The 19,508-nt window shown below is 40.4% G+C and overlaps 1 protein-coding gene across 3 annotated transcripts in view; it reads left to right on the top strand.

Moving 5' to 3' along the window:
• The window catches only part of MFSD11 (major facilitator superfamily domain containing 11), a 76,113-nt gene that overhangs the window by 42,635 nt on the left and 13,970 nt on the right, over positions 1-19,508 (top strand). For all 3 annotated transcript variants that reach the window (XM_056549521.1, XM_056549520.1, XM_056549519.1), the window contains 4 exons: positions 3,089-3,129; positions 3,219-3,284; positions 17,716-17,841; positions 17,931-18,105. In XM_056549521.1, coding sequence (XP_056405496.1) covers positions 3,089-3,129; positions 3,219-3,284; positions 17,716-17,841; positions 17,931-18,105 — 408 coding nt within the window. The remainder of the gene's footprint in view (positions 1-3,088; positions 3,130-3,218; positions 3,285-17,715; positions 17,842-17,930; positions 18,106-19,508) is intronic.

The raw sequence follows: 19,508 nt of genomic DNA, 5'->3' as shown, positions 1-19,508 counted from the left end.
GAGCCGTGGCCCCATGCAGGAGATCGCGTGGGGTCCCTGCGGTCGGATAGGGGATAAGTTGTGCTTGTCCCCAACATGATTGCCTGAAAAATATTATTTTTTATATGAAAAAAATAATTACATTATAAGTGTATGTGTATATAAAAGCCATTAAGCGGAATAATTACCTGAGGTTTTTGTTATAGGGGAAATCTTTTTTTTTTCCCATAGACATCTAATGAACATCCCATACAGGATATGTGCAAGAGATAACACCTATATAAACAATAGGTATCTCTGGTTCACACAGGTCACAGAGCACCGCTAGAAAACTCTACCTATATGCTTGCTTACCGCCCATAGACTATAAATTAACTGTGCACTCCCTTTCTAAAACAACCGTGTGGAGTATTGCAGCTGCATTCGTTCCATAAGGTGCAACTCATTTAGAATCCGCATCGGTTCGAAACTTGTTTCACCTTACGGAATAAATGCTTTAGACTTATCAAACTTTGAGCCACATCTTTCAATCTGGAGAAGTACCATCATACTCCTTTAACTGAGGCAGCTGAGCTGACTTCAATGCGAGTCTACAGGCACTTGGAGGTGTTGTACCCTGATTTATGGCTGGTTTTATAACTAAGATTCCTGTAAAACGCTAGAGCATTTCACCTCATTGTCTTAATGGGGTACTCCAGTACCACAGGTTTATGGTTATCTAGCGTGCTTGTAGTGAGTTTAGCACTTTTGTAATTCACATGTTATACATCTGTCCACAGCATATGTTTTTTACTGACCTCTTTTCTGTGAAGGAAGTTCAGTAGTTTTTCTGGTTGCTTTTGACTGTTTTCCACACCTGCGGCCATGTTTGTTCACTGTTGTGGGCAAGATGTCAGAGCTGCAGGCGTTGCTGTTTTTTTTTTTCTTCTTCTTCTGCAATGGCTTCGCCCCCTTTCCACACCCCTGTAATGACTATTCATTGAATTGTTGAGGGAGGATGGATGTCTCCCCCCGCTGTCAGCCTGCCCTGCGCCTGACTTGAATACCCTGTATCATGGGGTAAACCCTTCCCTGCCATGGGGACCGTGCGCCCATGGGGGCTATCATGATTCCCCCCGCAAGTGCACTATCCCCATGGCCTGGGGAATTAGTAACATGTCAGCCGCAGCGCTATCATGATTCCGCCCGCGGCAGTCCCCACATCAGGGAATGAATTGCCAGCCGCAGCTCTGTCCCCACATCAGGGAACTAGTCATATGTCAGACGCTTCTCCGCTTCCTGATAATTCGACGCCCCCCCCCCCGCCCCCCAAGTAATGTCCCCGTTAACTGTTAGCCGCACACGTCGGGGAATGAATGAATTGTGAGTGCGGGCGCAGGGCTTCTGATCAACTTCTGTTCTCTGACACAGTTAAGGGACCTCTGTAATAATGAATGTGACATATTCCTGTGCCCGGGGCTGCAAAAACAAACAAGATAAACTTTGACTTACCTTCCTACGTTCCCCCGTTGCTACAGGTAACGGCTTTGCGGTCATCTGCTGCAATCCTCATGCTGTCACAGAGCCGTCAGCAAATCACCAGCCGAAGCGATGTCCCGCCTCTGCTGGTGATAGGCCATCCGGCTCCTTACATGACAGTGCGCTCAGCCTATCACCAGCTGATGCAACAATGTCCTGCTCTCTGCCGGTGATAGGATCGCAGCAAAGAACCGCGAAGCCATTACCTGTAGCAACGGGGAACGTAGGAAGATAAGTAAAAGTTTATTTTGTTTATTTTTGGGGCCCCGAGCACAGGAATATGTTACATACATTATTACAGATGTTCCTTAAAGGGGTTATCCAGGAAAACAAACTTTTTTATATATATATATCAACTGGCTCCAGAAAGTCAGATATGTAAATTACTTCTTGTAAAAAATCTTAATCCTTTCAGTACTTATGAGCTTCTGAAGTTGAGGTGTTCTTTTATGGAACCGCCCAGTTTAGAAGCAAATCCCCACAGCAAGCCTCTTCTAAACTTCCCGAGACACGAGTCATCAGAGAGCACTTAGAAAAGAACAACTCAACTTCAGAAGCTCATAAGTACTGAAAGGATTAAGATTTTTTAATAGAAGTAATTTACAAATCTGTTTTAACTTTCTGGAGCCAGTTGAGATATAACATTTTTTTTTTCCTGGATAACCCTTTTTAATGTGACAGAGAACAGAAGCTGATCAGAAGCCCTGCACCCGCGCTCACAATTCATTCATTCCCCGACGTGGGGAGAATGTACAGCGCTGCTTCGGCTCACAGTTAACCCTTGCGGGGACATTGCTTGGCGGGAGGGGGGGTTATCTGGAAGCACAGGAGCACCCACGGGTCACATATGACTAGTTCCCTGATGTGGGGACAGTGCTGCGGCTGGCAATTCATTCATTCCCTGATGTGGGGAGAATGTACAGCGCTGCTGCAGCACAAAGTTAACCCTTGCGGGGACTTCGCTTGGGGGGGACAGGAAGCAGAGCAGCGTCCGAGTGTCACATTGTGGGGACAGCGTGCTGCGGCAAGAGATTCATTCATTCCCTGATGTGGCAACTGTGGGGTAAGAAGCTGACAGTGAGGGTGCGAGGACTATACTAATGAGCAGGGCGGAGAAAGGGAGTGCTTAAGGGGAAAGAGAGAAAAAACTCCCACAAAAAGGGCTGGGCGGCAACGCAAAACAAGTTGGGCAGAGGAGACAGACTACAGGGCATGCTGGGAGCTGTAGTTTCTGAAGCAAAGGCAAAACGGAATTAGATGCTACACTACATGGACACACTTGTGCAAAGAAAGGAAAAGAAAGACAAACAAAGAGCAGGCACGAGACCAGAGATAAGAAGAAAACTCACCTACAAGGGTAAGTAGAAACTGAAAAAACACATTGACCACCGGAGTACCCCTTTAAGGCAGCTGTCCCTGTTTGACAGGTCCTCTTCAAAAGAAGACTAAAGTAGGTAAAATGTTAAAATTATGTTCAAGAGGCTTGCCATTTGTTGCCTCACCCCTTTCAGTTTCCTCAGATATCCAGGTCTTTGAAATGTATTTAAACATCTGTCCTCCCACCTCATTCATTCTTTTTCTTTTAACTCAGATCTTCACAAAGTTATATGACTAAAGCTCTGGATGCTTTCAGTAAGTATCTACAGACTCTTTGATTAGTTTCTTGGACATACAAATCTTTTTACTATAAAAATAATTTCTTATGTTTTTTTTTTTTACAGCAAGGTCTTTGAGGTTGTCTATTACAAAAGAAATGTTGCTGCTGAGCATATCCATGGCATATACAGGTAATAGCATGGCTCATGTGAATTAGTTTTACAGACTGTAGAAACGGAGGAAAGCACACACAAGGCAGCCTTAAAGGGGATATCAACCATAAGGTGATTTTAGTACGTACCTAGCAGGCATTAATGGACCTGATTTAGGAAAGATCTGCGCTTTTCTTGGAGCTAAATGGCCATGTTGTGAGATTATAACACTGTGGCTAGCTTTTTGTGAACTGGTATTTTCTGTTTGAGTTTCCTTCTTTGCCTACAAATCCCATAATTCCATTTTCCTCCCTCCCACAAATCAGCCACCCCACCCATTTAAACATAAATGAGCTGTATCCATTCAAAAGGCCTGGGGTTTTCAATTAGGGTGCCTACAGCTGTTGCAAAAATACAATTAGTTCCAGATTGATCTCTCTCTCTCTACAGTCGATCGCTCCACCCTTTGAAGCAGACAGGCAGCCTGTCATCGGCTGACTAGTGATGTCAGGTCTCGGCTGCATTGCAACCTGAAAAAAATCTGAGAAAACAAGTCATTTTGTATGCTGTTAAAAATAAATATTGGGGTTAAAATCACATGAGAATTGTGAGACCACTGTCACACACAGGTACAGGCACTACATTATGAACTACACTAACTTTACAGCCCCTGTAGCTTAGTTAAATAAATACATTCCTCTAATTGTGATTTATATGTACACTCCTATGATTGCTCTTTATACAATGCATAATTCTGTGCCCAATTTGACTATATTTTCATACTCCTTACCACTGATATACATTGTCTGTTCTGTTTGTTTCAAACTAAAAAACTTATTTCTATATAAAAAAATTAAACAGTATTTAGAAATGTTTTCAAATGTATAAAAAAGGAAAAACTACCCTTAACTATGACACTTGAGATTTAGCTCCTGGGCCCATTTCTCTTGATCATCTTTGAGATTGTATAAGGTCTCACAACTGACAATGCGTATAAGATCAAAAACCAAGCCATGAGAATAAAAGGACTGCCTGTATAGCTCAAAGGCAAGATTTTGTGGAGGCACAGATTTGGAGAAGGAGACAAAAAAAATGTCAGCTGCACTGAAACATCCCAAGAGCACAGTGGCCTCCATGATTCTTAAAGGGTACCTCTGTTTTTTAGACAAACGCCAGTCATGCAGCACTGTGAACGTCAGCTGTCTAAGGGTGCATTCTCACCTGGCGTATTTTGCTGCGTATTTGCTGCTGCGTATTTTCCTACCCATTGACTTAAATGGGAAAATAAAATACGCAGCAGCAAATACGCCAGGTGGGAACGCACCCTTAATCACTTTATTACCTAAATCCCTGAAGGTTAGACATTCTCCATGTTGTATATAACTATACACTATGAGATGGAGCTTCCAGCATCATACAATAACATCATACAGGGTCTTGGGTTGGAGATGATTTCTATAGAGACAGAGCTAGAAGCCCGGTCTCATAGTTATATGTGACTCTTGAGAACTGTCATCAATTATTTTTCTTTGCCTTATGTTTCTACATGTTATCTATATGTTAATAGAAAAAGAGAGGAAAGGCGGAGGCGCTCCTTGTGGAATAAATTCACTTCAATATGAAGGGGAGAAGGGGGGGGGGAATCACCGCTCACCCGACATAGTTGTGTAGCCCATACACAACAATGGAGATCGCGTAGGTTGATAATCCGGGGTCTGCAGCCTTCCTGATATATGCATTGGTAGACAGGGCGAGCTTCTGATTCAGGAATTACTCGGCGCTGACCGGGATAAGGACACCATACGGTAGGATACCATCAAGGAGGGATTTATTGTAGATAATGCAACGCGTTTCACCACGCATGCGTGGCTTCCTCAGCCATCCACTGAGGAAGCCAGGCATGCTTGGTGAAACACGTTGCATTATCTACAATAAATCCCTCCTTGATGGTATCCTACCTGTATGGTGTCCTTATCCCGGTCAGCACCGAGTAATTCCTGAATCAGAAGCCCGCCCTGTCTACATCTATATGTTAATGGAATTTTTTGAAAAACTAAAAAATAAACAGTTATATAAAAAATAAGTAGGGAAAACAGTGCCCTGTTCAGGGATTCAGGCGCTGAATTTAAAATCATTGTGACACAGAACCAGGGCTGTTCCTTGAGCTGGCTGCCGCACCAAACTAATTGGGGAGAAGGGCCTTGGTAAGATCCCAATGGACACCCAAAATCCCACACATGAAAGCCCAACTAAAGTTTGCAGAGAAAAAGCCTCTAAAAGACTCCAGGGTTGTAAGAAATAAGATTCTCTACTCTGGTAGATACAACATTTTATCGTCCTAACATCCATTCTAAATGTCATGTCTGGAGGAAACCGGTCCAATAACATCCCTACAGTGAAGCATGCTGCTGGCAACATGCTGTAAGGGTGTTTTTCATTGACTGAGACAGAGAGACACTGGTCATAGTTGAGGGAGAGCTTAATGGAGCAAAGTACAAAGATATTCTTTATGAAAACCTGATCCTGAGTTCCCTGAATCTTAGACTTATCCAAAAGTCCACATTCCAACAAGACAATGACCTAAAGCACATAGCCAGGACAACACAGGAGTGGCCCAATTGAACATCTCTGAAGAGACCTGAAAATCACTGTCAATCGACACTCATTCACATTCAATCTGACAGAGCATGAATAGAATGACAGGAAACCGACTAGATGATAAAATCCCTGTAAATGGTGCTTTAAACGGGTTTTTCACCATAAGGTGATTTTAGCACTCACCTGCCAGACAGTAATGAACATGCTTAGGAAGGATCTGCGCTTGTCTTTGGGTTAAATGGCTCTGTTGTGAGATTACCATAAAGCTGAGGCTTTCTTTTTGTGAACTAGGTATTTCCCGTTTGAGTTTTCTTTCACCACAAATCCCATAATTCCACTTTTCTCCCTCCCACACATCAGCCACACCACCCATTGAACCACAAACGATCTGAATTATATGCAAAAGTCAAGTGCTTTCTAATCAGGGTGCCTCCAGCTGTTACAAATTCCCTTTGGTCGCTCCACCCATTGAAGCAGAACAGGCTCCCTGTCATCACCTGACTAGCTGCACTGCATCCTGGAAATACCTGAGACAGGAGTTATTTCGTATGCTGTTAAAAATGAACACCCAGAGCAAAGATCACATAAGAATGCGAGACTCAGAGACAGGTACAGACGCTATATTATGAACTACACTAACATTACAGCCCCTGTAGCGTAGTCAAATAAAAAAAAACAATCCCCTGTGTTTTCCATGCAGCACCCGACATTCTAAAAAAGTTATTTTCAGAATGCCGGGTTTGGGTAGCCATGGTCATGACTTGACACCACGCCCCCTTGTGAAGTCAAGCCATGCCACCTCCATTCAAGTCTAAGGACCAAGCCCATTTTGGCCTTCAGCACCATGCCAATTTTTGTTTTTGTATTTTTGTTTTTGTATTTTTGTTTTTTCCTCCTCCCCTTCTAAAAATCATAACTATTTCAACTTTGCACCTACAGACCTGTATAACTTGTTTTTGCTTCACAAATTGTAGTTCGTAATGACATCAATCATTTCATAACAAAATCAACTGCAAAACCAAAAAAAAAAAATTATTTGTGTGTGAAATTGGAAAAAAAAAATGCCAATTTGTAACTCTTGGGGCTTCCATTTCTATGCAGTCCACTTATCTGTAAAAATGACACATTATCTTTACTCTGTAGCTTCATGTGATTACGAGGATACCCAATTTATATAGGTTTTATTTGACTTTTTTGAAATTATAAATACATGTACCAAAATTTGTATGCTTAAAGGAGAACTGTGGCGCAACACTTTTCACTTCCCCTGTGCCTGGGCTGCAAAAAACTAAAAAAATAAACTTTAACTTGCCTTCCTACGTTCCCCTTGACTACTCTTAATGCTTCTCCCAACCTTGAAAAAATTAACAATCTCTGTATAATTGCTTTATTCATGCTCACATGTGCAATCTCCCAGCAGGAGATAGTGGGCGTCTCAGCAGGCATGACATCGCTGACTCCTGCTTCTAAAATCATGTTTAATGACATTTCCCATATAAGTACCAGGAAGCAAGGACATACCCCGTCCTTAAAGGGGTACTCCGGTGGAAAACTTTATTTTTATTTTTAAATGAACTGGTGCCAGAAAGTTAAACAGACTGGGGGGACGGGGTGGGAGGACGGGATGGGAGGTCGGGAAAGGAGGACAGGATATGGGGTTAGGATATGACAACAATATATGAGTACGGGATAGGAGGTCGGGTTTAGGAGGATGGGATAGGAGGTCGGGGTATGAGGACAGGATATGGGGTTGGGATATGACAACAATTTATCAGGACGGGATATGAAGTCAAAAGTTTCCTCTGATAATTTTCCTCCACAACAAGGATTAGGAAGGAAAACCCGGGCAACACCGCATACTCAGCTAGTTATAGGATAAACTAGCTGAGTACCCGGCATTGCCTGGTTTTTCCTTCCTAATCCTTGTTGTGGAGGAAAATCAACAGAGGAAGCTTTTGACTTCATATCCCGTCCTCTTATAGTGTTGTCATATCCCAACCCCATATCTCGTCCTTCTATCCCGTCCTTCTATCTCGACTTTCCATCGCGACCTCCTATCCGCATTTCCTATGCTGTCCTCATATCCCGACCTCATATCCCGACCTCATATCCCGACCTCATATCCCGACCTCATATCCCGACCTCCTATCCCGACCCGTAATATGTGTACCAAGTATTGAAATATCTCCAGCCTTACGGAAGTTATGTGGGAACATGCATTTCCCATTGATTTGCATGGGACTTTAAAGAAAACCCCGACCCTCACAAATGGGGGTGGTTAAGGGTTAAATTAACTATCCTATATTTTAAGTGGACATATAAGTAACATGTGACCAAGTATTATCGAAATATCTCCAGCCATTTGAAAGTTATGCAGTAACATATATTTCCCATAGACTTGTATGGGACTTTAAACAAAAACCCTGACCCTGGCAAATGGGGGTAAGTAAGGGTTAAATTACCTATCCTGTGTTTGTTTTGACATATAAGTAATGTGTGCCAAGTTTCATGTTAATATCTTTAGCCGTTTGGACGTAATGCTGGAACATACATACATACATACACACACATTGGCCCTCATTCACTATTGCAAACCTGACATGTTTTGTTGGGTTGTGCTCCAGAATCTGTCACATTGCGCCAGAAATTCTGTCTGGGCCAGATTTTGCGCCAGAATTGAAAAAAAAAATCAACTAACTCTCCATTTTGCTAAGAAAACCTGAAAAAGGGGCGTGGCCACCAGGAAAAGGGGGTGTGTTCCCGACATTTTCACAAATACCCAACATGTTTACTAAGGTTTCTACATAAAATGTGGTGGATTTGAGCTGAGGAAAACCAGACAGATCAGAGCATGTGTAAAAAAAAAAGAAAAGTGTAGGGAAACCTTAATAAATACCGTGGAAAATTAAGTGTAGGGAATGAAAACCCACAAAGAAAGCTACACTCCACTAGTAAATGAGGGCTATTGAGTTTTATATATATAGATTTAAAAAAATTGTTGCACAGTACATTTTACACATTAACGTGTTATTACAAAGTATAATTGGTCACACAAAAAAGCAAGCACTTATATGGCCCTGTGGATGGGGGAAAAAAAAAACACAAAAATGAAAAATAGCAGTGTCCTTAACAACGCAGGAATGTAAATGTACGTTCTGGTGAGGTGGTACTTAACGCACCAGGACGTACATTTGCATCCTATACATGACCGTGAGCATCGGAGCGATTCTCGGGTCATGCGCGGCAGGTCCCAGCTGCTGATAGCAGCCAGAGACCGGCCGGTAATGGTCGAGAAGCAGAGAACCAGAGCAGAAGATCACCGATAACACTGATCATTGCTATGCCTTATGAATAGCACTGAACAGTATTAGCAATCGAGTGATTGTTATAAATAGTCCCCTATGGGGACTATTAAAGTGTAGAAAAATAAATAAATAAAAGTAAAAAAAAGTGAAAAATCCTCTCCCCAAATAAAAATTTAAATTGTCCCATTTTCCCCATTTCACCCCCAAAAAGTGTTATATATATGTCATAAACATATTTGGTATCGCCACGTGCGTAAATATCCGAACTATTAAAATATGTTAATGATACCATACGGTGAACGGCGTGAACGTAAAAAAAAGTCCCAAATTGCCGCTTTTTTATAACATTTTATTCCCCCAAAAATTGATAAATGTATTAAAATTTTATATATGCAGATATGGTATCAATAAAAAGTACAGATCACGGTGCAAAGAATGAGCTCTCATACCAACACTTATATGGAAAAATGAGAAAGTTATACGTCTCACATTAGAGGGATTTTAAACGTACTAATTTGGTAAAAAAAAGTTAGATTTTTTTATTAACTTCAAAAGTAATAGTAAAGGATGTAATCATTTTAATTGTATTGACCCAAAGTAAACAAGTAATTTTTTGGGGTAAATTGTACGGCGTGAAAACAAAACCTTCCAAAATTTGAAAAATTGCGGTTTTCTTTTTAAGTTTCCCACACAAATAGTATTTTTTTGGTTGCGCCATACATTTTATGGTAAAGTGAGTGATGGCAATACAATGGTCCTTAAAGGGTTAAATGGGCACTGTCAGATATTTAAAAATAATAACTTTTGATATGTTGTAAAGCATGCAAAACCAATAGGTTTTGCAATTGCTTTCATTAGAAATTTTTCAGTATTTCATACTGAAAAAGCCAGTCAAAGAACTGCCCCCCTTGCCTGCTTGGATGCATTCCAGTCCTGCTGTGTACACTGCTGTGTCACTTTGTCATGGACCCACTTCATTATTGACAGCAAGCTGCTCTGCTCTCAGCTCAATCACTGCTTGTGTTTACTTGTCTGCTCTGCTCATGAGAAGAGAATGGGGAGAGGGGCAGAAACACACTGCAGCCGGTGAATAGAGGATTGAGTTGTTTAAAAAGTACCGTAAGTGTCCCTGCATGTATGTGTGTGTGGATATTTATGTGTGTGTGTGTGTGTGTGTGTGTGTGTGAATATATGAAGTGAATGTGTGTGTGTGATACAGAGGGACTACAATCATGGCCATAAAACCAGAAAGGAAAGGGTTACTGCTTCCAGAGCAGAGAGAGGGGAGGGGAGTGGTTATCACAGAAAGGGACCCACCCCCTGAGATACTGAGCAACATATAACAGTTTTTTTGTTTTGTTTTTTGTGATCTGCCAGGTATGCTTTAAGGAAAACCTGTCACACTGAAAATGAAGTCTAATCTTCAGGCATCATGTTATACAGCAGCAGAAGCTGAGCAGATTGTATAATTTTGTGGAATTAGTTCCACAATATAATTTTATTTATTTTATTAATTAAAGGACATCTGCAGAGTTACAAACACTTATCCCCTATCCTCAAGATAGGGGATAAGTGTTTGATTGCGTGGGGTCCGAACGCTGGGACCACCTGTGATCTCCTGTACGGGGCCGCGGCTCTCCCGTGCAGGGGGCGTGCCAGCCGCAGCATGACTTTGTGGCCGGCACGCCTCCTCCATACATCTCTATGGGAGAGGCGGGGAGGCAGCATTCATGCCTCCCCGCATCCCCATAGAACTGTATGGGGACGGGGAGGAGACGGGGCGTCACCTTCGACCTCTAGGTCGACGCTACGCGTCTTAGCTCTCACCATGAGCGCTTATGGCGGCGCCCCGTTAGGGAGATCAAAAATGTTTCCTGGACCATGTAGAGTGACACCTTGTGGCCAGGATTGCAACTGTAACAAAAAAAGTGTTAAAGGGGTTATCCAGGAACAAACTTTTTTTTTATATATCAACTGGCTCCAGAAAGTTAAACAGATTTGTAAATTACTTCTTTAAAAAAAATCTTAATCCTTTCAGTACTTATGAGCTTCTGAAGTTAAGGTTGTTCTTTTCTGTCTAAGTGCTCTCTGATGACACGTGTCTCGGGAACCGCCCAGTTTAGAAGAGGTTTGCTATGGGGATTTGCTTCTAAACTGGGCGGTTCCCAAGACACGTGTCATCAGAGAGCACTTAGAAAAAAACAACCTTAACTTCAGAAGCTCATAAGTACTGAAAGGATTAAGATTTTACATAATTTACACATCTGTTTAACTTTCTGGAGCCAGTTTATATATACATATAATATATATATATATATATATATATATATATATAATAATATAAAAAAATGTTTTTTCCTGGATAACCCCTTTAAAGGTAGATTTTTTTTTTTTTTTTTTTATAAAATATATTACAAACACTTTTTTTTACTGCATAATCTATATTATATAAAAAGTTACGTTTTATGAGCGTTCCCATTTAAATAAGGTTCAGGAGGCTAGTGTTTTAGTAAGAAACTAAACTAGTTATTGATGTTTCGGGCTATAGATGTATTTTGACATTGTGTTATGTTATATTTTATCTTTGGTACACTACATTTATGTTTGAAGTATTGTAGGAAATGTTGCCTGGCTGTTGTTTGGTTAAGGTGCATTGCAATCTGTGCAGTATACAGCAGCTCCTGTTTTTCTAATGATTTCTGTATGTGGGTGGATGGAGGCATTATTTTAGTTTACACAATGGGTAATGTTTTCTTCCATAATGTGTTTGTGCTTTTTTCTAAACAAAAAATAAATAAAAAAATCCTAAGCAGTTTGCTTATCCAGTTTGATTTGATGTTTTGACATTTTTGTGCGTATACTGCTGAGCTGAACAGTTATAAAAGCTGCTTTTCTGTTCCCCAATAGCAATATAACTTAATAAGGCAAAAGTCTCCATGTGTGTGAGGAGTTATCTAGAAATTAAAGGACTACTGCAGTGTTAGACACTTATCATCGCAGGTGGTCCGACCGCTGGGATCTCTCGTATGGGGACCCGGCATTGCCGTGGCTCTGCACGGCTAATGCACGTGTCATCTACCACACTGGGGTCGAAGACTCGCCCCTCCATACAGCTCAGATCGCCCCTCCATGCAGAGCAGAAGATACTGATATGTGCTATCCCTATGCTTAGCAGTGAACATATAAAGGATAATAAAAAAAAAAAGGTGAAAAATCCCATCCCCCAATAAAAATATAAATTGTCCCTTTTTTCCCATTTTACCCTCAAATAGCGATAAAAAAAATGAATAAACATATTTGGTATCACCGCGTGTGTAAATGTCCGAACTATCAAAATATAATGTTAATGATTCCGTATGGTGAACGCTGTAAACGTACAAAAGTCCAAAATTTTTGCTTTTTTGTCACATCACATTCCCCAATTTTTTTTATAAAAAGCGATTTGAAAGTTTCATATACGCAAATGTGGTATTGATAAAAAAGTACAGATCACGGCGCATAAAATGAGCTCTCATATCTCCCCATATACGGAAAAATGAGAACGAAATAGAGTGATTTAAAACATACTAATTTGGTTAAAAAGTTTGAGATTTTTTTTAAGCAGTACAATAATAGAAAAGTATATAGTTATGGGTATCCTTTTAATCGTCATTTTTACCGTAAAGTGTACAGCGTAAAAAGGAAACCTTTCGAAATTGGCAAAATTGCGTTTTTCTTTTCAATTTCTCCACAACACATTTTTTTTTTTTTTTTTTTTTTTTTGCGTCATACATTTTATGGTAAATGAGTGATGTCATTACAAAGGAAAACTGGTCGTGCAAAAAACAAGCCCTCATATTGGTCTATGGATGAAAATTTAAGAGTTATGAATTTTAGAAGACTAGGAGGAAAACGAAAATGCAAAAATTAAATTGGCTTTGTCCTTAAGGCCAAAATGGGCTGTGTCCTTAAGGGGTTAAACTTACCAGCACCAGTCACTTCGGCTGTGGTGATGCCCCCTTGGCTTCATTGACGGCTCACGTCACTGCTCTGCTCTGTCTGCAGACAGGTGGGGCCATGACCGAAGCGACGGATGCTGGTAAGTTACCTTGTTATTTTAGATGCATTGGGAAAGAAAAAAATGGATGCAAAGTCGGTGACAACTGCAGGTTTGCCCACTTAATAGGAATTGGTTAGAACAAGAACATACCTCCCAGAGAGGTGGCCATATGTGCATAGGCTGGACCCCAGCCATGTTGGCCGCACGTGCATGGACTGGAGATGCTACCATCTCCCGAGGGGAGCTTCCTCAATATTAGTGCAAGGGCAAGTGGAACAGTATCTACGGACAACTGCTCCTCCCTCCCCCCTTACTGGTTTTGATAAATTCCCCCATTATGTTCTGCCTGTTATGTTGTCTTCTATTACTCTTTTTGAATATAAATCTCAGCTGGAATAGGGTAGGTGGTAATTGCATGTCAATGCTTTTTTTTGTGTATCTTTCTTTGTGCCAGCACTTTTATCTTTATGTAACTGGGCAATGAGAAGCGGGGGGGAAAAAACACGGACTTGCTGTACAATTACTTTTTAATGCTCCTTTCTTTCCTGAAAATGATTGTAGAGGAGAAAGTCACAGCAGGCGGCAGGTTATTGATTATTGCCACCTACAGGGCAGCCTCCTCCTTCAAAGCAGCCTCACTAACATCACAAAATACTCCTAAGGATTCAAGCTGCAATTCGGCGAGAGATTAGCTCACTGCAAAATGAGCCTAGTAAATGGCGGATGAGTCCGTTAGCCTGATTCTCTCTCATTTTAATGGATCCAATAAGGTTATGTTAGGTTTGAGCAATAACATTTTTCACAGGACAAGCTGCTAACATGATATTTAATGCAACAGACAGAGGCCAGTAGGCTAATAGAAAAAGCGGCACTGCCGGTGGGATGGGAGAGCAGGTTCCTCTGCAGTAAATGGTCATCTTCACAATCCATTACTCACTGCTTGTAAAAAGAAGGCAGATTACCTGGAAGACATGACACGTTCTTGCTCACATCCAGGGTGAAATTGTATTTTCTCCCTAAATATTCTATTATTGATTGCCAGTGTCTGACAGCATGCTTCCTTCACATTATTATTAAATGATTTACTTTACTTGTTATCACTGTGCCTTTTATTGCTGAAAATTTCAGATTTTATTAATTACTGTAAGGACCTGTTCACACTACGGAAATTCCACATGCATTCTGCATGCAGCAATCTCCCATTAATCTCAATAGGAATTATGCTGCTAGGCTCACATGTTGGAAGTTCCGTAGCGGAATCTGCCATAGAAACGAGATCTGTCCATAGGATAGTGTTTACTAAAGTGAAAATTTCAGATAATTTTTAAACATGGATGCGCGGAGGTAATTCCTCCCTAAATTTCCTCAGTGTGAACATATCTTTAGGGTTTGTTCATACAGGATTGAAATGCTCTGTATTTGTTGCAGATTTTGACTACCATATTGTAGTAAATTGGGACAACCCACACATAATCTGCAGCATTCCAGTCCTGTGTGAACATACCCTAATCGTTACTGAGGGGAGATGTATAAAGCTAACTGATAGTAACCTTCTTTGTTGCCATTAGCAGCAGAGCTCGGCTTTCATTTTACCAGAGCAATATGTCTAATGAAAGCTTGATTGGTTACTATTAACAACCAAGACAATCTTACTAGTGTAACATTCATGTCTCTGAAGACAGGACTCCAGTGTATGTGTTTCCGCTGGACCTGTGTGGCAGATGACTCGGACCGTACCAGGGAGCGGAGTCTAAGGTGCTGCTGGTCTTCACCAGAGCCTGCCGCAAAGCAGGATGGGCTTGCAGCTGCAGGTGACACCCAGGTCGCTACCCCTGGCACGGCTCGACCACACAGGTGGCTGAGAAGATGCAAGACACAGGAGGGATGAGGCAACTCGTAGTCTGGATAGCAGTAGGTCAGGGCTAGCGTAGTCAGGACGTAGCAGAAGTTCAGTAGGCAGGTGGCAGAGGTTCAAGGTAAAATCACAAAAGCAGGAGATCTGGTACACGGCAAGGCAACACAATGGAACGCTTTCTCTAGGGCACAAGTCAACAAAGATCGGGCAGAGAACTGAGGAGGGTGGAGGAATTTATAAACAAGCCACAGGTGGTTACACTAATGAGCGTATTGGCCCTTTTAATCTTAAAGCTCCGATGCGCGCACGCCCTAAGGGACGGGGACATTCGCGTCGGAGCAGAGAGGTGGAGGCAGAGGCAGGAGAAACACCCTTAGAGTGACGGACTGGGGCTCGCATGCGGGCGCCTCCCACGATGCAAGTCCCAGCCCTGTCGGCAGCAGAAGGCAAGGGGACCATGCGCTCACGGCCAGCATGTGAGGCCAGAGTGCATAGTGGAACAACTAGAAGACAGGATGATAAATTATCCCCCTTCTTCCTGGTGCCTAGGCCTGATACATCACCCTGCCGCTCAGCCAATAACTGGTCTAGGCGGGACATTGTTGTGGCCTGCGATTAGCTTAGCACAGTGTGACATGTCGAGCCCCAGAAGCGGGAAAAAGACTGGGACTGGAGGACAGAAGAGCGATATTGGCAGAACTGGGGGAGCGACGGAGGTAAGTTTACATTATTTTTTTGGGAGAAACCTGGGCATATACAGATAATGAAAGAAGGGCATACTTCTTTAACCCCTTAACGACCGCTGCCGCAGGGATCCGATCATCCAGCATGACAGCCGGAGGTCCCCTTACCTAGCTCTGGCTGTCTCCCGAGTCTTCTGTTCTTGTCTGCGATCGAGCAGACCAGAGCAGAAGATCACCGATAATACTGAGCAGTGCTGTGTCCTATGCATAGCACTGCACAGTATTAGCAATCAAAGGATTGCTATAGATAGTGCCCTATGGGGACATAAAAAGTGTAAAAAAAATAAAATAAAAAAATAAAAGTTGAAAAATGTAAAAATAAAAAGTAAATAAAAAAGTGAAAAATCCCCTCCCCCAATAAAAATGAAAATTGTCAGTTTTTCCCATTTTACCCCCAAAAAGCGTAATTTTTTTTTTTCATAAACATATCCGCATGCGTAAATGTCCGAACTATCAAATATAATGTTAACGATCCCGTACCGTGAATGGCGTAAACGTAAAAAATTAAAGTCCACAAATGCTGCTTCTTTGTCACATTTTATTCAAAAATAAAAAATTATCTAAGTTTTATATATGCAAATGTGGTATCTAAAAAAAGTACAGATGACGGCGCAAAAATGAGCCCTCATACCACTCTATATACGGAAAAATAAAAAAGTTATAGGTGGTCAAAATAGGGCGATTTTATTTTACTGATTTTGTACAAAAAGTTTTAGATTTTTTTTTAAGCGGTACAAAAATATAAAAGTATCTAGCCATGGGTATCATTTTAATCGTATTGACCCACAGAATAAAGAACACCTATCATTTTTACCGTAAAGTGTACAGTGTGAAAACAAAACCCTTCAAAATGTGCAAAATTTTGGTTTTCATTTAAATTTCCTCCCTAAAATTTTTTTTTTTTGCGTTCGCCGTACATTTTATTGTCAAATGAGGGGTTTCATTACAAAGTACAATTTGTCACGCAAAAAACAAGCCCTAATATGGGTCTGTAGATGGAAATATAAAGGAGTTATGGATTTTAGAAGGCGAGGAGGAAAAAATTAAAACGCAAAAATAAAATTGGCCTGGTCCTTGAGGTGAAAATGGGCTTTGTCATTAAGGGGTTAAAAAGGTTGGGAGCCTTTATTATGAATAAGGCTATGGCTATGTGAACACACTGGCCCTGATTTACTAAGCTAAAACAGACTCGTTTTTGTCAGGTTTTTACAAGTTATTTTGGTGCATAGTGTCTGCGACATTTCTGCAGCAGGAAAATCAAGCAAACCCGACATTCCATTGAAAAAAAAAACAAAAAAGGATCGTGGTCTGTCCAAAAGGGAAAGTGGTTTAAAAAAAATGACCTATTTACTATTGAATTCACAGAAAATTCTGTGAATAAATGGCTGGAAATTTCCACCTAGAAAAAGCTGTTAAAAAATGTTCTCGACTTCCCATAGTAAATAAATTGAAATCCTGACAAACAACATTTCACACTAATAAAAACCAAACACTTTTAGTAAATGAGGACCACTGTGTTTACATCTTTAAAACAAGGTTCCAAGTTAGATTTATGGCAATAACTTGTATTGTAAAATGAAGTGCAAGGGACAACTTTTGGGTCGTGTTAATTTATTTAAAAGGAAGTTAAACGGCCATTTACGACCCAAAAATCAGCTGGTTAGCAAACTGCATATAGCCGAAAAACAAATTGCTGTAGCCCAAGAACAATTAGAAAAAAACACTTCCGAAAGGTTTAAATGCAAAAAAAAGTGCAAATACCAGAAAAAAGTCTGAATATTAGGATGTCTTTTGCCTGTAAAATGAGGCTATGTAAGGGTCTCAAAATACAGTTTTTGCACAAAACCCAAGGATAATAAAAAGGACAGAAAACTATTTTTTCCTTTTTCTAAATATTCGTCCTAATATGTCCTATCTCACACATTTCCAGGTTTTGAGCTTACCTTTTACTCTGGTGTGTTTGGCACATGTATCGGAGCTATCAACTGGTTTGGAGCTGATGCCAAAAGCCTCATTGGACTTTCAGGAATATTTGTTGGACTTGGAGAGGTTTTAGGTTTGTTCTTCATTTAAATTCCTTGTTGTTTCGTACTGTGTTTCTCTCTTCATCCGTCATCCAATATTATTTGGTCCATTTATTTACAGGTGGAGCAGTCTTTGGATTGCTTAGTAAGAACAGTCGTTTTGGAAGGAATCCAGTCTTTCTCCTTGGCCTTGTAGTTCATTTCTTGGCTTTTTACTTGATATTCCTAAACATTCCAAATGATGCCCCTGTTGCCTCTCGTGATGGAACTTACAGTCGTGCTTTTGTAGACCCAAGGTATTAAAATCTATCTATTTATCCTGTCTGTTATTCGTCCGTTTAACTTACGTATGTATATATATATATATATATATATATATATATATATATATATATATATAAATATATGTGTGTGTATGTGTGTATATATATATATATATATATATATATATATATATATAAATATATGTGTGTGTATGTATGTATATATATATATATATATATATATATATAATATATATATGTGTGTGTATGTGTATATATATATATATATATATATATATATATATATATGTATATATGCTGTATCTGTAAAAATACATTCTATATAACATTCTATATTATTTTTTCTTCTAAACTCTGATCTCCATTTAGTAAAAGAATACTCAAATGTAACCAAAATTTGCAATTGAGGCAGAATCACCATAGTAACAATCATAGCATTGGTATCCAACTGGTAGATTTGTTTAAAGTCTGTGTCATAGAATTAACGCCAGTAAAGGGCCAAAAAAGTCCCACAGAAATCAGCAGATTAACAGACTAGAAAATGTCTTCATGAGACATGCTTCATGCTTCTTTGTATTTACAGTGCATTCAGAAACTGAGATATTTTTTTTTTCTCATTTTATGTTGAAAGTAACCCCCTAATAGCTAAGTGAAAACAGAAAGATCGAAATGTTTGCTAAATTATTGAAAATGAAAAACTAAAATATTGCATTGACGTAAGTATGCAGACTTTTGGCTGTGTGCTTAGGGCATTTGTCTTGTTGAAAGGTGAACCTTCAGTCCAGTCTGAGGCTCAGTACTTTGCTCATTAAGGTTTTTCTCAACCCTAACCAGTTTCCCCCTCACAGCCACTGAAAAATACCCCCACAGCATTATGCTGGATGGTATTAAGTATGTTTCTTCCAGCCGTATGCTTTGAATTGAAGCCAGAAATGTCATTCTTTAACACCGTAACATAGTTCATAAGGTTGAAAAAAGACCAGAGTCTATCAAGTTCAACCTATAACCCTTATAAGTCCCTACTGAGTTGATCCAGAGGAAGGCAAAAAACCCTCATACTCGAGGTAAAAATTTCTTCCCGACTCCAAATATGGCAGTCAGCATAAATCCTTGGATCAACCTTCTGTGCCTATAGATCAAGAATCCATAACCTGTGATGTTATTATTCTCCAAAAATGCATCCAGACCCCTTTTAAATTCTTTTACCGAGTTAACCATGACCACCATTTCAGGCAGAGAATTCCACAGTCTCACTGCTCTTACAGTAAAAACCCCTGTCTGTGCTGGTGTAGAAACCTTCTTTCCTCTAAATGTAGAGGATGCCCCCTTGTTATAGATACAGTCCTGGATATAAAAAGATCATGGGAGAGATCTCTGTACGGTCCCCTGATATATTAAAAAAATAGTTATTAGGT

This window comes from Hyla sarda, chromosome 13 (genome assembly GCF_029499605.1).
Source record: "Hyla sarda isolate aHylSar1 chromosome 13, aHylSar1.hap1, whole genome shotgun sequence".
In the NCBI taxonomy this organism is placed as follows: domain Eukaryota; kingdom Metazoa; phylum Chordata; class Amphibia; order Anura; family Hylidae; genus Hyla; species Hyla sarda.
This window is presented reverse-complemented; position numbering and strand designations above follow the sequence as displayed.